Source organism: Salvelinus fontinalis, chromosome 12 (assembly GCF_029448725.1).
Source record: "Salvelinus fontinalis isolate EN_2023a chromosome 12, ASM2944872v1, whole genome shotgun sequence".
NCBI lineage: Eukaryota > Metazoa > Chordata > Actinopteri > Salmoniformes > Salmonidae > Salvelinus > Salvelinus fontinalis.
The window spans coordinates 10,495,488-10,510,957 of NC_074676.1; the positions used below are offsets into that span (position 1 = coordinate 10,495,488).

At 42.0% G+C, this 15,470-nt stretch overlaps 1 protein-coding gene across 1 annotated transcript in view; it reads left to right on the top strand.

Moving 5' to 3' along the window:
- The first annotated feature begins 1,179 nt into the window (after nucleotides 1–1,179).
- Nucleotides 1,180–15,470, top strand: part of LOC129866769 (synaptotagmin-9-like) — a 52,099-nt gene continuing 37,808 nt past the window's right edge. Inside the window, exon 1 of the mRNA XM_055939631.1 lies at nucleotides 1,180–1,767. Within this exon, the coding sequence (XP_055795606.1) occupies nucleotides 1,620–1,767 (148 nt within the window). The 5' untranslated portion in view covers nucleotides 1,180–1,619. The remainder of the gene's footprint in view (nucleotides 1,768–15,470) is intronic.

A 15,470-nucleotide genomic window follows, 5' to 3' on the forward strand; every position in this document is an offset into this window, starting at 1 on the left:
AGGGAGGTTCTGAGAACGTTATACTCTGGTTCCTTGAAAGTGTTCCTGGGAGTTTTTATTAGCACAATGAGAACAGAAATTCTAGGTTATTTTTAAGTTTTGAGTAACTTCCTTAAAACTTTCACTTAATGTTTCAGTAAACTTTGTAAGCACTGCTATCTTATTTGGGATTAGCATTTTTAACTCCAAGCACAGATAGAACACACAATGCAATTCCTTAGGCATTAATCATGCAAACACACTTCTTTTTCTTCTGACAAGGCATCAGTGAGATTTGAACCTATTATCTCCTGTTCAACCAGGACGGAGCTAGCATGCCATATTCAAACACCCCCCTTTTTTTAAGTTTACAAGCACTCATTAAGATCAGGTGTGGCCAATTATTGAGCACAGCCAACACCCCTGAACACACTGAACAATTTTGAGGATATAGAGAGTTTTGTTGATGCTGAGAATGGAATGTATATGTTTTAAAATAACATTCTTAGAACGTGCTCTGAAAGTTAGTAAAGTTTTCCTGTCATTTTTATTTAACGTTTTTATAATGTTCTCAGAACAATTTGAGAACATGACATTAAATAGAACTTTGAGGAAACTGAAGGAAATGTTATACTGAAGTACTGAAACTCCCACAGAAGAACCATTGTTTCTTTAACGTTCTCTGAACTATTTGAGAACATTCTCAATGTCAAACCAGTTGGAGAACGTTCCTTAGAACATTACCACATTTCTTATTAAATGTAACCATGTTTAAATGTTTAGGAAACATTCTGTTATTAAAGTAATGAAATATCAAGAAAAGTATGGTTTTCGTCATGTGCTGAGAATGTTCCAGCCAAGCAACTATCCTACATCATTCCTGGAAAGTTGTGGGAAGGTTGTATGCAAAACAACCATAGGACAACCATGCTCTCACCAAGCTCTAAGAAACATATGGTTCCAGGAACGGTATGTGCTAGCTGGGCTGTAATTTTTTTTAAAACACAGAAATGCCAGGTTGATCAAAGCTCTAGTTAATTGTTAAACATGGAAAGTAGCCTTCTGTCACAATAAAAAATCCACAATTCATCAATTAATAACAAACCTTGAAAGATTGATTCACCACAATGTCTGTGTTTTTATTGCCTGTTCCATCCCTGGCTCTGCAGGGAACGATAGTGCAGGGTACCGTGGGTAGGCAGAACGGAGATTCCTATGAGTGTGCAATGGGAAATAATTGCACGCAGTCAAAGCCATTCATTCAAGACCTTGAGGAGCACCAGCTCAGTAATTCAGCACCACAGCCTAGTGGACACCGCACAACACACAACGCAACGGAGGACATCAAATTCCAGTGGATGGATTCAACCAGTGGTACAATTCTAAGACTTAAAATATATTCAAGATACAATATAAAGTTTTGACATAGGCTTAACTAAAGTCATCTTTCAGAGGAAAACTTCGTTGGATAAAGAGTTTAGCCACTCTTCGCTTGCGTAATGCTGGTGTAGGCAAAAGTGCTATTAGGGATGACTGAATGCGCCCGGCGCCTGGAATCGGGGTCTTGATACTGTAGGCGTTAGGAGTGTTGTGGAGCTGCCGGAGAGCCCCTTCATTATTAAGAAGGATGCTGGTGGGAAATGCCTGGAGACAGAGAGGACGAGATTTTTCGAAAGGCTCTGGAACTGCTGTCGGATCTCTGTTCTAGGGGCGAAGTGCAAAACGAAAACTGTGTGGATTTTATATACTATTTTCGAGATCTTGCCAGACCAAGATACTCAGACTCAGGTATGTTGTGGAATGCTGTAACTATTATAAAAATCATGAGATGTGTTTAAATAGATTTTCTTTTGCATTGTGAGATTTGAAACTTATGCCAACTCAATTTCAGAAGTTAATGTAGACTATATATTGGAAAATAGACTGAAAATTGAAACGATTTCAGTGGTTTTTAAAACTGTTTTTAAGACACTTTTCCATTGATTAGGAGCTTTAGGAACTTGTTGCATATGCTTTTTATCAATTAAAACTGGATAACAGTGCATTGTGTATTTCAATTTAAACGACCTACATGAGCTTGCCTGTGGAGGGGATATGAGCCCCACCCATTCTCCATAGCCCAGATAACATAATGCTTTGAAGATTGCATGACACAATATTCCAGTGGCAGTATCATTCTAAATTATTCTAAATGTTTTGTATTCTAAATGTTAATTTGACTGTTTATTTATGATTTATATTGCTGTATATTGACTTTGATAACAAAACTACCTTTAAAGAGCAACTGCCCCTAAAAAACAACTAATCCCTTTGAAAAGGGCTTATGTGGCATTAACCTGGACTCAGGGGTAGATGTAACATAGATACATACATCCGGGACACACCAATTAGTATCATATGTTATATGTTTATATATGTATTCATTTATATTAACATTCACCTAATACCTTTTTTGCACGATTGGTTCGAGCCTGTAGGTAAGCATTTTACTGTAAGGTCTACACAGGTTGTATTCGGCGCACGTGACAAATAAACTTTGATTTGAATTTGTGGATGTCCATCATCCATTTTGTATGATATGTTATGAATTACAAGTTACGTTACACATTTCAATTGGTACAACATGCTACGAATTGCAATTCATACAATATGTTATGAATTTGCAAAATGTATGATATGTTATGAATTCTAATTCCTAGCTAGGTGGCTAGGTAGCTAACGTTAGCTAGGCTAAGGGTTAGGGGTTAGGGGTTAGGGTTAGGAATTAGCTGACATGCTAAGTAGGCTAGTTGCAAGGTAAAAAAAAAAAAGCAGTTGCTAATTATCTAAAATGCTAAAGTTGTCCGTGATGAGATTCGAAACACCCGTGCTAGACGTTTGCGTTATACGCCGACCCATCCACCCAGACCAACCACCCTACTTTTTTGTCTTAAGTCACTTTCTGTCTTACAGTGCATTCAGAAATTATTCACGCTTCTTTACTCTTTCCACATGTTGCTTTGTTGCAGCCTGAATGTAAAATGTATTCAAATTAGATTTGTTTGTCACTGGCCTACACACAATACCCCATAACGTCAAAGTGGAATTACATTACAAATGTATTAAAAATAAAAAACTGAAATGTCTTGAGTCAATAAGCATTCAACCCATTTGTTATGGCAAGTCTAAATAAGTAAAATATTTGCTTAACAAGTCCTATAATAAGTTGCATGGACTCTTTGTGCAATAATAGTGTTTACCATTGTTTTTGACTACTACTACTTAATCTCTGTACTCCACACATACAGATTCAACCACAATGACCAGGGAGGTTTTCCAATGCCTAGCAAAGAAGGACAACTATTGATAGACGTGTTAAAAAAAGAAAAAAAAGCTGACATTGAATATCCCTTTGAGCATGGTGAAGTTATTAATTACACTTTGGATGGTATATCAATACACCTAGTCACTACAAAGATACAGGCATCCTTCTTAACTTGGGGGAGAGGAAGGAAACCAGTCAGGGATTTCATCATGAGGCCACTGGTGACTTTAAAACAGTTTATTGGCTGTGATAGGAGAAAACTGAGGATGGATCAACAACATTGTAGTTACTCCACAATACTAACCTAATTGACAGGGTGAAAAGACGGGAGCCTGTACAGAATCTAAATATTCCAAATTATGCATCTTGTTTGCAACAAGGCACTAGAGTAATACTGCAAAAAAATTGGCAAAGCAACTTTTTGTCCTGAATACAAAGTGTTATGTTTGGGGCAAATCCAATAGAACACTTTACTGAGTACCACTCTCCATATTTTCAAGCATAGTTGTGGCTGCATCATGTTATGGGTATGATTTTAATCGTTGAGGCACGAATATATAATGGATGCAGCTATGGTGGTAATAGATAACTCGTGTCTGACTATAACAGTATACTAACTAGCAGGAACAAACTCAAAACAACCCAGGGCCATAGCAAAACATGTCACAGTTGGTTGCATACTGTAACGGTGTCACCGCTCTTTACAATTTATTTCCTATGTCTGTCATTTTCATTACACGTCGCAATGATTATTTTTGGCGACATTGCTATTTTAGAAAATACCTGGGTCTATAGCAATCTGCCAAATTACAAACTCATTCTAATTAGATCAGATAGGCGTGTTGTAACTGTTGCCTTATAGTGACATTAACATACAGTACCAGCCAAAAGTTTGGACACACCTACTCATTCAAGCATTTTTCTTTATCCTTTTACGGGGGCAGCCCGACACCGGTACACTTATGACAACATCCAGCTCAAAATGCACGGCGCGAAATTCAAAATCTATTTTTTTTTAAATATTTAACTTTCACACATTAACAAGTCCAAGACACCAGATGAAAGGTGCACATCTTGTGAATCAAGCCAACATGTCCGATTTTTAAAATGTTTTACAGGGAAGACAAAATATGTAAATCTATTAGCTAACCACGTTAGCAAAAGACACAACTTTTTCTAACTCCATCAGTTTCTTACTCCATCAGGTGCTATCACAAATTCGACCAAATAAAGATATAAATAGCCACTAACCAAGAAACAAATTCATCAGATGACAGTCGGATAACATATTTATTGTATAGCATATGTTTTGTTTGAAAAATTTGCATATTTCATGTATAAACCATAGTTTACATTTCAGCTACAAGCCAAAATTGCACCAAAAGCAGCCATAATATTTACAGACACCAACGTCAAATAGCTAATTACTCATCATAAAACATTTCTGAAAAATACATAGTCTGCAGCAATTGATAGACAGGCATATTGTGATTCCAAACAATATTTCTGATTTATTAAATGTTTTACAGCGCAAACAAAATGTATCGCTATATTAGCGTAGCTAAAATAGACAGAAATAATTGGGCGCCCACGGCCAATTCAAATGCACGACAGATATATGAAATCACATCATAAAATGGGTCTTTCATTTGCTGATCTTTCATCAGAATGTTGAAGAACGTGTACTCTGTCCAGATGAGTCGTTGTTTCGATTCAGAATGGCAAATATCCCTCTTCAATTATCATTGGCACTAGCGTAGTGGCATAAATTTCTCCAACGTAAACACAGTCAGAGGACGGAACACGGCAAAACTCCCGAATAAAGTTTCAATAATCTGATTAAACTATATTGAAAAAACATACATTACGGTGATATGGTCACATGTAACAAAAAAAATTCGAGCTGGAGACGTTAGCCGTTCGTTACCAAGGCAAAACAAAAGTCCATCCCACTTCCTCCAGAGTACCGGAAGTGGACGGTCAGGACAAAGAAATAGTTTTTTTTCCACCACAGAACAAGATGAGCAGAAAAATGTATTCTCTGACATCCTCTTTACACCAATAGGAAGGCGTATAGATTGTCAGCAGACTCCTAAGTGTTAAGCCCATGTATAGGCATCAAATTGAAAAGAGCACCGATTTCTGACGTTTGAAATGGGCACGATTTCACTGGCTACTCAACACTTTGCCTTGCAGCCATAAGAAGTTATTTTACTATTTTCTACATTGTAAAAACTATGAAATAACACATATGGAATAATGTAGTAAGAAAGTGTTAAGCAAATCAAAATATATTTTAGATTTTAGATTCTCCAAAGTAGCCACCCTTTGCCTTGATGACAGCTTTACACCTTCTTGGCATTCTCTCAACCAGCTTCATGATGAATGCTTTTCTAATGGTCTTGAAGGAGTTCCCACATATGCTGAGTACTTGTTGGCTGCTTTTCCTTCACTCTGCGGTACAACTCATCCCAAACCATCTCAATTGGGTTGAGGTCGGGTGATCGTGGAGGCCAGGTCATCTGATGCAGCACACCATCACTCTCCTTGGTCAAATAGTCCTTACACAGCCTGGAGGTGTGTTTTGGGTCATTGTCCTGTTGAAAAACAAATGATAGTCACACTAAGCGCGAACCAGATGGGGTGGAAAATCGCTGCAGAATGCTGTGGTAGCCATGCTGGTTAAGTGTGCCTTTGAATTCTAAATAAATCCCCAACAGTGTCACCAGCAAAGCACCCCCACACCATCACACCTCCTTCTCCATGCTTCACGGTGGGAACCACACATGCGGAGATCATCCGTTCACGTACTCTGCGTCTCACAATGACACAGCGGTTGGAACCAAACATCTCAAATGTGGACTCATCAGACCAAAGGACAGATTTCCACCAGTTTAATCTCCATTGTTTGTGTTTCTTGGCCCAAGCCTGTCTCTTATTCTTATTTGTGTCCTTTAATAGTCATTTCTTTGCAGCAATTCGACCATGAAGGCCTGATTCATGCAGTTTCCTCTGTGAGTTAGTGTTGAGATGTGTCTGTGACTTGAACTCTGTGAAGCATTAATTTGGGCTGCAATTTCTGAGGCTGGTAACTCTAATGAAGTCTAATTATCCTCTTCAGTAGAGGTAACTCTGTGTCTTCCTTACCTTTGGCAGTTCTCATGAGAGCTAGTTTCATCATAGCACTTGATGGTTTTTGCGAGTGCACTTAAAAATGTTTAAAAGTTCTAGACATTTTCCAGATTGACTGACCTTCATGTCTTAAAGTAATGATGGACTGTTGTTTTTCCTTGCTTATTTGAGATGTTCTTGCCATAATATGGACTTGGTCTTTTACCAAATAGGGCTATCTTCTATCTACCTTGTCACAACACAGCTGATTGGCTCAAACGCATTAAGAAGGAAAGAAATTCCACAAACAAACTTTTATCAAGGCCCACCTGTTAACTGAAATGCATTCCAGGTGATTACATCATGGAGCTGGTTGAGAGAATGCCAAGAGTGTGCAAATCTGTCATCAAGGCAAATGGTGGCTACTTTGAAGAATCTCCAATATAAAGTATATTTTGATTTGTTTAAAACTTCTTTGGTTACTACATGATAGTTTTGATGTCTTCACTACTTTTCTACAATGTAAAAAATAATACAAATAAAGAAAAACCCTTGAATGAGTAGGTGTTTCCAAACTTTTGACTGGTACTGTATATTGCTAAGAATGTGAGAGTAGGGTGACCAGCACCAATGTCAAACACCGTAACCACTGTCCCAATAAGGGATTTCTCTAGGACATATGCTTATTGGGCCAGTATAGTTAGGCCCTGTCCAGAAGAAACCCTAATCCCTATATAAGTGCCAAGAACATGGTACTTATTTAACCAGATAGTCAGTTAAGAACAAATTCCTATTTACTACAACAGTCTACACTGACCAAATCTGGACAATGCTGGGCCAATTGTGCACCACCCTATGGGACTCCCAATCACAGCCAGTTGTGATACAGCCTGGAATCAAACCAGGGTGGCTGTAGTGACACTGAGATGCAGTGCCTTAGACCACTGCGCCACTCGAGAGCCCAAGTCACAGAGAGATTGTTGGAGCTAAAGCACAGGGAGATTCTGGCCGCACATTTTAATTCATGGCAATAAAAATAAAACACCAGGTAAAAAACCTAAGTGTTATTTAAGATTCTGAAGTCAATTTCTAATCAGTCATTAGGATTGTGACAAAAATAGCTTTTTACCAACTGAGGAACATTGCCAAGGTGCGGCTGTTTCTCTCTCAGGCTGATACAGAGAGACTCATCCATGTTTTTATAACAAGCAGGCTTGACTACTGTAATGCTCTCCTGTCTGGTCTACCCAAGAAAGCCATTGTTCAACTGCAAAACATATAGAATGCTACAGCAAGGGTACTTAGCAAGACCAGACAGAGAGCACACATTACACCAATTTTAAGATCTCTGCACTGGCTGCCTGTGAGTTTTAGAAATAATTTAAAGATTATTCTGTTGGTTTTTAAATCAATCCATGATTGTACACCCAAATGCATGTCAGACTGGGTTATGTACCACAGGTATCACAATCAAATCACAATAATGACGCTATATAAAGTGGGTACCGGCACCGAGTCGATGTGCGGGGGTACAGGTTAGGCAAGGTAATTTGTACATGTACAGTAGGCAGGCGTGAAGTTACGATGCACAGATAATAAACAGTGAAAGGAGCAATGTAAAAACAATTGGGGGAGGCAGGTGTCAATGCAAATAGTACGGGTGGCCATTTTATTAATTATTCAGCAGTCTAATGGCTTTGGGGTAGAAGCTGTTAAGGAGCCTTTTGGACCTAGACTTGGCGCTCCGGTACCTCTTACCGTGCGGTAGCAGAGAGAACAGTCTATGAATTGGGTGACTGGAGTCTTGGCTTGGCCCCATTGATGTACTGGGCCGCACGCACTACCTTCTGTAATGTCTTATGGTCGGATGCCGAGCAGTTGCCGTACCAGGAGGTGATGCAACCAGTCAGGATTCTCTCAATGGTGCAGCTGTAGAACTTTTTGAGGATCTGAGGGCCCATGCCAAATCTGTTCAGTCTCCTGAGGGGGAAAAGGCATTGTCGTGCCCTCTTCATGACTGTCTTGGTGTGTTTGGAACATGATAGTTTATTGGTGAACTTGAAACTCTCGACCCGCTCCACTACAGCCCCGTCGATGTGAATGGGGGCGTGCTCTACCCTCCTTCTCCTGTAGTCCACAATCAGCTCTTTTGTCTTGCTCACGTTGAGGGAGAGGTTGTTGTCCTGGCACCACACTGCCAGGTCTATGACCTCCTCCCTATAGGCTGTCTCATCGTTGTCGGTGATCAGGCCTACCACCGTTGTGTCATCAGCAAACTTAATGATGGTGTGGCCCGTCAGGAAGTCCAGGATCCAGTTGCAGAGGGAGGTGTTTAGTCCCAGGGTCCTTAGATTAGTGATGAGCTTTGTGGGCACTATAGTGTTTAACGATGAGCTGTAGTCAATGAACAGTATTCTCACATCGGTGTTCCTTTTGTCCAGGTGGGAAAGGGCAGTGTTGAGTGCAATTGCGATTGCGGCATCTGTGGATCTGTTGGGGCGATATGCAAATTGGAGTGGGTCTAGGGTTTCCGGGATGATGATGTTGGTGTTAGCCATGACCAGCCTTTCAAAGCTTTAGTGCAATGGGGCAGTAGTCATTTACATTTAAGTCATTTAGACTTACAAATTGGAAAGTTCATACATATTCATCCTGGTCCCCCGTGGGAATTGAACCCTGGTCCCCCTGTGGGAATTGAACCCACAACCCTGGCGTTGCAAGCGCCATGCTCTACCAACTGAGCCACACGAGACCAGAACGTTTAGGTAAGTTACCTTCGCTTTCTTGAGCACAGGGACTATGGTGGTCTGCTTGAAATGAAGGTATTACAGACTCGGTCAGGGAGAGGTTGAAAATGTCAATGAATACTCTTGCCAGTTGGTCTACACATGCTCTGAGTACAGGTCCTGGTAATCCTTCTGGCCCCGCGGCCTTGTGAATGTTGACCTGTTTAAAGGTCTTGCTCACATCGGCTATGGAGAGCGTGATCACACAGTCGTCCGGAACAGCTGGTGCTCTCATGCATGCTTCAGTGTTGCTTGCCTCGAAGCGCACATCTGGTAGGCTCGTGTCACTGGGCATCTCGCAGCTGGGTTTCCCTTTGTAGTCCAACGAGGATCAGAGCCAGTGTAGTAGGATGAAATCTTAGACCTGTATTGACGCTTTGCCTGTTTGATGGTTTGCCTACGGGCATAGCGGGATTAGTGTCGCGCTCCTTGAAAGTGGCAGCTCTGGCCTTTAGCTCAGTGTGGATGTTGCCTGTAATCCATGGCTTCTGGTTGGGATATGTACGTACGGTCGCTGTGGGGCGACATCGTCGAAGCACTTATTGATGAAGCCGGTGACTGATGTGGTATACTCCTCAATGCCATTGGGGGGTGGGGGGTGAACAGCAGAACGTCTGGGTAGCCATTTAATTAACTGTTCAGCAGTCATGTCTTTGGGGTCAAAGCTGTTCAGGAGCCTTTAGGTCGCCGCTTGCCTTACCAGAGAGCACAGACTGTGACTTGGGTGGCAGTCAGGAAGTCGAGTATCCAATTGCAGAGGTAGGTGTTTAATGACAGGGTCCTTAGAATAGGGAAGAGTTTGGACGGCACTATGGTGTTGAATGCTGAGCTCAACCGATACCGATACCTGACATTGGTGGTGTAGTGGGAAGATTGGAGTACTGTGATCCAAGAGGTTGTGAGCTCAAATCCAGCGGTGTGTATGCATGGATACCAAAGAAGGTCAGGTTTCCCAGAAAATGTACCAAAAAACCCCCATATAAAATAATGTATTTTATCTCTCTGTGCATCATAATTTTCCTTCAATTTGGGAGAGGCTTCAATTTGGGAGAGGTACACTACCGGTCAAAAGTTTTAGAATACCTACTTATTCAAGGGTTTTTCTTTATTTTTACTATTTTCTACATTGTAGAATAATAGTGAAGACATCAAAACTATGAAATAACAGATATGGAATCATGTAGTAACCAACAAAGTGTTAAACAAATCAAAATATATTTTATATTTGAGGTGTGCCATCTTAGAAGTTAATTTGTGGAATTTCTTTCCTTCTTAATGCATTTGAACCAATCAGTTGTGTTGTGACAAGGTAGGTGGGGTATACAGAAGATAGCCCTATTTGGTAAAAGACCAAGTCCATATTATGGCAAGAACATCTCAAATAATAAAAGAGAAATGACAGTTCATCATTATTTTAAAACCTCTCAGGCTAGCGGGACGCCTAGTGGACACCTTGTGGAAGCCATAGGAATTGCAATCTGGGAGCTGGAATTGCATATGCCCATATGCTTTCCATTGTAAGAGCATGGCCTCTCTAAAAAAAAGATCCTGTTGGTTTTTCTTTGGATTTTCTCCGACCATATCTATTGTGTTATAATCTCATACATTATTTTAACATTTCTACAAACTTCAAAGTGTTTTCTATCCCAATGGTAGCAAATATATGCATATCCTGGCTTCTGGGCCTGAGTAACAGGCAGTTTACTTTTGGCACGTCAGTCAGGCGGAAATACAAAAAAAAGGACCCTAGCCTGAAGAAGTTTAAAATGTGAAGTTCAGTCAACACGAAACATTTCAATAACTTTTAAAGTGTCTTCAAGTGCAGTCGCAAAAACCGTCAAGCGCTATGATGGAACTGGCTCTCATGAGGACCGCCACAGGAATGGAAAATCCAGAGTTACCTCTGCTGCAGAAGATAAGTTCATTACAGGTACATACAAGTGTCTTAGTACAAACAATGGATAACTACAAGTGGGGTGGCAGGTAGCCTAGTAGTTAGAGCATTGGACTTGGAACTGGAAGGTTGCAAGATCAAATCCCTGAGCTGACAAGGTGAAACAAACTGTCGTTCTGCCTCTGAACAAGGCTGTTAACCCACTAGGCAGTCATTGAAAATAAGAATTTGTTCTTAACTGACTTGCCTAGTTAAATAAATGCAGCACAAAAAAATACATCACAGAGTTCAAATAACAGATACATCTCAACATCAACTGTTCAGAGCAGACTGTGTAAATCAGGCCTTCATTTATTTAACTCAGCAAGTCTGTTATTAAGAACAAATTCTTATTTACAATGACGGCCTAACAAAAGGCAAAAGGCCTCCTGGGGCTGGGATTAAAATAATAATACACTGCTCAAAAAAAAAAAGGGAACACTTAAACAACACAATGTAACTCCAAGTCAATCACACTTCTGTGAAATCAAACTGTCTACTTAGGAAGCAACACTGATAAACAATAAATTTCACATTTTTATTTATTTTATTTATTTTACCGTTATTTTACCAGGTAAGTTGACTGAGAACACGTTACAGGGGAGAGGAGGGGGATTAATGAGCCAATTGTAAACTGGGGATTATTAGGTGACCATGATGGTTTGAGGGCCAGATTGGGAATTTAGCCAGGACACCGGGGTTAACACCCCTACTCTTACGATAAGTGCCATGGGATCTTTAATGACCTCAGAGAGTCAGGACACCCGTTTAACGTCCCATCCGAAAGACGGCACCCTACACAGGGCAGTGTCCCCAATCACTGCCCTGGGGCATTGGGATATTTTTTAGACCAGAGGAAAGAGTGCCTCCTACTGGCCCTCCAACACCACTTCCAGCAGCATCTGGTCTCCCATCCAGGGACTGACCAGGACCAACCCTGCTTAGCTTCAGGAGCAAGCCAGCAGTGGTATGCAGGGTGGTATGCTGCTGGCAATAAAACATGCTGTTGTGCAAATGGAATAGACAACAGGTGGAAATTATAGGCAATTAGCAAGACACCCCCAATAAAGGAGTGGTTCTGCAAGTGGTGACCACAGACCACTTCTCAGTTCCTATGCTTCCTGGCTGATGTTTTGGTCACTTTTGAATGCTGGCGGTGCTTTCACTCTAGTGGTAGCATGAGACAGAGTCTACAAGCCACACAAGTGGCTCAGGTAGTGCAGCTCATCCAGGATGGCACATCAATGCGAGCTGTGGCAAGAAGGTTTGCTGTGTCTGTCAGCGTAGTGTCCAGAGCATGGAGGCGCTACCAGGAGACAGGCCAGTACATCAGGAGACGTGGAGGAGGCCGTAGGAGGGCAACAACCCAGCAGCAGGACCGCTACCTCCGCCTTTGTGCAAGGAGGAGCACTGCCAGAGCCCTGCAAAATGACCTCCAGCAGGCCACAAATGTGCATGTGTCTGCTCAAACGGTCAGAAACAGACTCCATGAGGGTGGTATGAGGGCCCGACGTCCACAGGTGGGAGTTGTGCTTACAGCCCAACACCGTGCAGGACGTTTGGCATTTGCCAGAGAACACCAAGATTGGCAAATTCGCCACTGGCGCCCTGTGCTCTTTACAGATGAAAGCAGGTTCACACTGAGCACGTGACAGACGTGACAGAGTCTGGAGACGCCGTGGAGAACGTTCTGCTGCCTGCAACATCCTCCAGCATGACCTGTTTGGCGGTGGGTCAGTCATGGTGTGGGGTGGCATTTCTTTGGGGGGCCGCACAGCCCTCCATGTGCTTGCCAGAGGTAGCCTGACTGCCATTAGGTACCGAGATGAGATTCGCAGACCCCTTGTGAGACCATATGCTGGTGCGGTTGCCCCTGGGTTCCTCCTAATGCAAGACAATGCTAGACCTCATGTGGCTGGAGTGTGTCAGCAGTTCCTGCAAGAGGAAGGCATTGATGCTATGGACTGGCCCGCCCGTTCCCCAGACCTGAATCCAATTGAGCACATCTGGGACATCATGTCTCGCTCCATCCACCAACGCCACGTTGCACCACAGACTGTCCAGGAGTTGGCGGATGCTTTAGTCCAGGTCTGGGAGGAGATCCCTCAGGAGACCATCCGCCACCTCATCAGGAGCATGCCCAGGCGTTGTAGGGAGGTCATACAGGCACGTGGAGGCCACACACACACTACTGTGCCTCATTTTGACTTGTTTTAAGGACATTACATCAAAGTTGGATCAGCCTGTAGTGTGGTTTTCCACTTTAATTTGAAGTGTGACTCCAAATTCAGACCTCCATGGGTTGATAAATTTGATTTCCATTGATCATTTTTGTGTCATTTTGTGGTCAGCACATTCAACTATGTAAAGAAAAAAGTATTTAATAAGAATATTTCATTCATTCAGATCTAGGATGTGTTATTTTAGTGTTACCTTTATTTTTTTGAGCAGTGTATATATATGTACTGTATATATATATAAATAAGGGGCAAAACATGCATCACGACAAGAGAGACAATACAACACCACATAAAGAGAGACCTAAGACAGCAACATAGGAAGGCAGCAACACATGACAACACAGCACGGTAGCAACACAGATAACAACAACATGGTAGCAGCACAAAACATGGTACAAACATTATTGGGTAAAGACATCAGCACAAAGGGCAAGAAGGTAGAGACAACAATACATCACGCAAAGCAGCCACAACTGACAGTAAGATTGAGACAAAACTGTCCAGTTTGAGTGTTTGTTGCAGCTCGTTCCAGTCGCTAGCTGCAGTGAACTGAAAAGACGAGCGACCTTTAAGGATGTGTGTGCTTTGGGGACCTTTTAACAGAATGTGACTGACAGAACGGGTGTTGTATGTGGAGGATGAGGGCTGCAGTAGATATCTCAGATAGGGGGGAGTGAAGCCTAAGAGGGTTTTATAAATAAGCGTCAACCAGTGGGTCTTGCGACGGATATACAGAGATGTCCAGTTTACAGGGGAGTATAGAGTGCAGTGATGTGTCCTATAAGGAGCACTGGTGTCAGATCTGTTGGTAGAATGGTAAAGAACATCTAGCCGCTCGAGAGCACCCTTACCTGCCAATCTATAAATTATGTCTCCGTAATCTAGCATGGGTAGGATGGTCATCTGAATCAGGGTTAGTTTGGCAGCTGGGGTGAAAGAGGAGCGATTACGATATAGGAAACCAAGTCTAGATTTAACTTTAGCCTGTAGCTTTGATATGTGCTGAGAGAAGGACAGTCTCGCCATACTCCCAAGTACTTGTATGAGGTGACTACCTCAAGCTCTAAAGCCTCAATGGTAGTAATCACACCTGTGGGGAGAGGGGCATTCTTCTTACCAAACCACATGACCTTTGTTTTGGAAGTTTTCAGAGCAAGGTTAAGGGGAGAGAAAGCTTGTTGGACACTAAGAAAGCTTTGTTGTAGAGCGTTTAACACAAAATCCGGGGAGGGGCCATCTGAATATAAGACTATCATCTACATATAAATGGATGAGAAAGCTTCCTACTGCCTGAGCTATGTTGTTGATGTGAATTGAGAAGAGCGTGGGGCCGAATTGCTGCAAAGAAACCACTACTAAAGGACATCAATAATAAGAAGAGACTTGATTGGGCCAAGAAACATGAGCAATGGACATTAGACCTGTGGATACTTGTCCTTTGGTCTGATGAGTCCAAATTGGAGACTTTTGGTTCCAACCGCCGTGTCTTTGTGAGACGGATGAACGGTGAACGGATGATCTCTGCATGTGTATTTCCCACCGTAAAGCATGGAAGAGGAGGTGTTATGATGTGGGGTGCTTTGCTGGTGACACTGTCAGCCTTCTTGTAATATGCTTTGTGGACTTTACCACATCGGAGGCTGCTGAGGGGAGGATGGCTGATAATAATGGCTGGACCGGAGTAAATGGAATGGCATCAAACACATGGAAACCATGTGTTTGATGTATTTTATGCCATTCAACTGATTCCGCACCAGCCATTACCATGAGCCCGTCCTCCCCAATTAAGGTGCCACCAGCCTCCTTCACTGGACAGATGTTACTCTCCGGTTTTTGATGAAACACCGGTGTGGTTGAATTTATTCTGCCACTGTATATTCTTATTTTCTCTGCCTTAGGCCTATATATATCACAGTGGCAAGGCTTGTGAACAAGCAGGTTATAGAGCAAACAACGCAATCATCACAACACATAGGTTGTAATATGGCAAGTTTTTCCTGGCTCGGCTTCCCCAGTGATTTTACCCACACACAGCTACTGTTCAAATTCCAGTTTAGGACATGTTGAGTAATAATTACAGTACATCTGAACATGCACAATGTAGTCATCTATGTTAA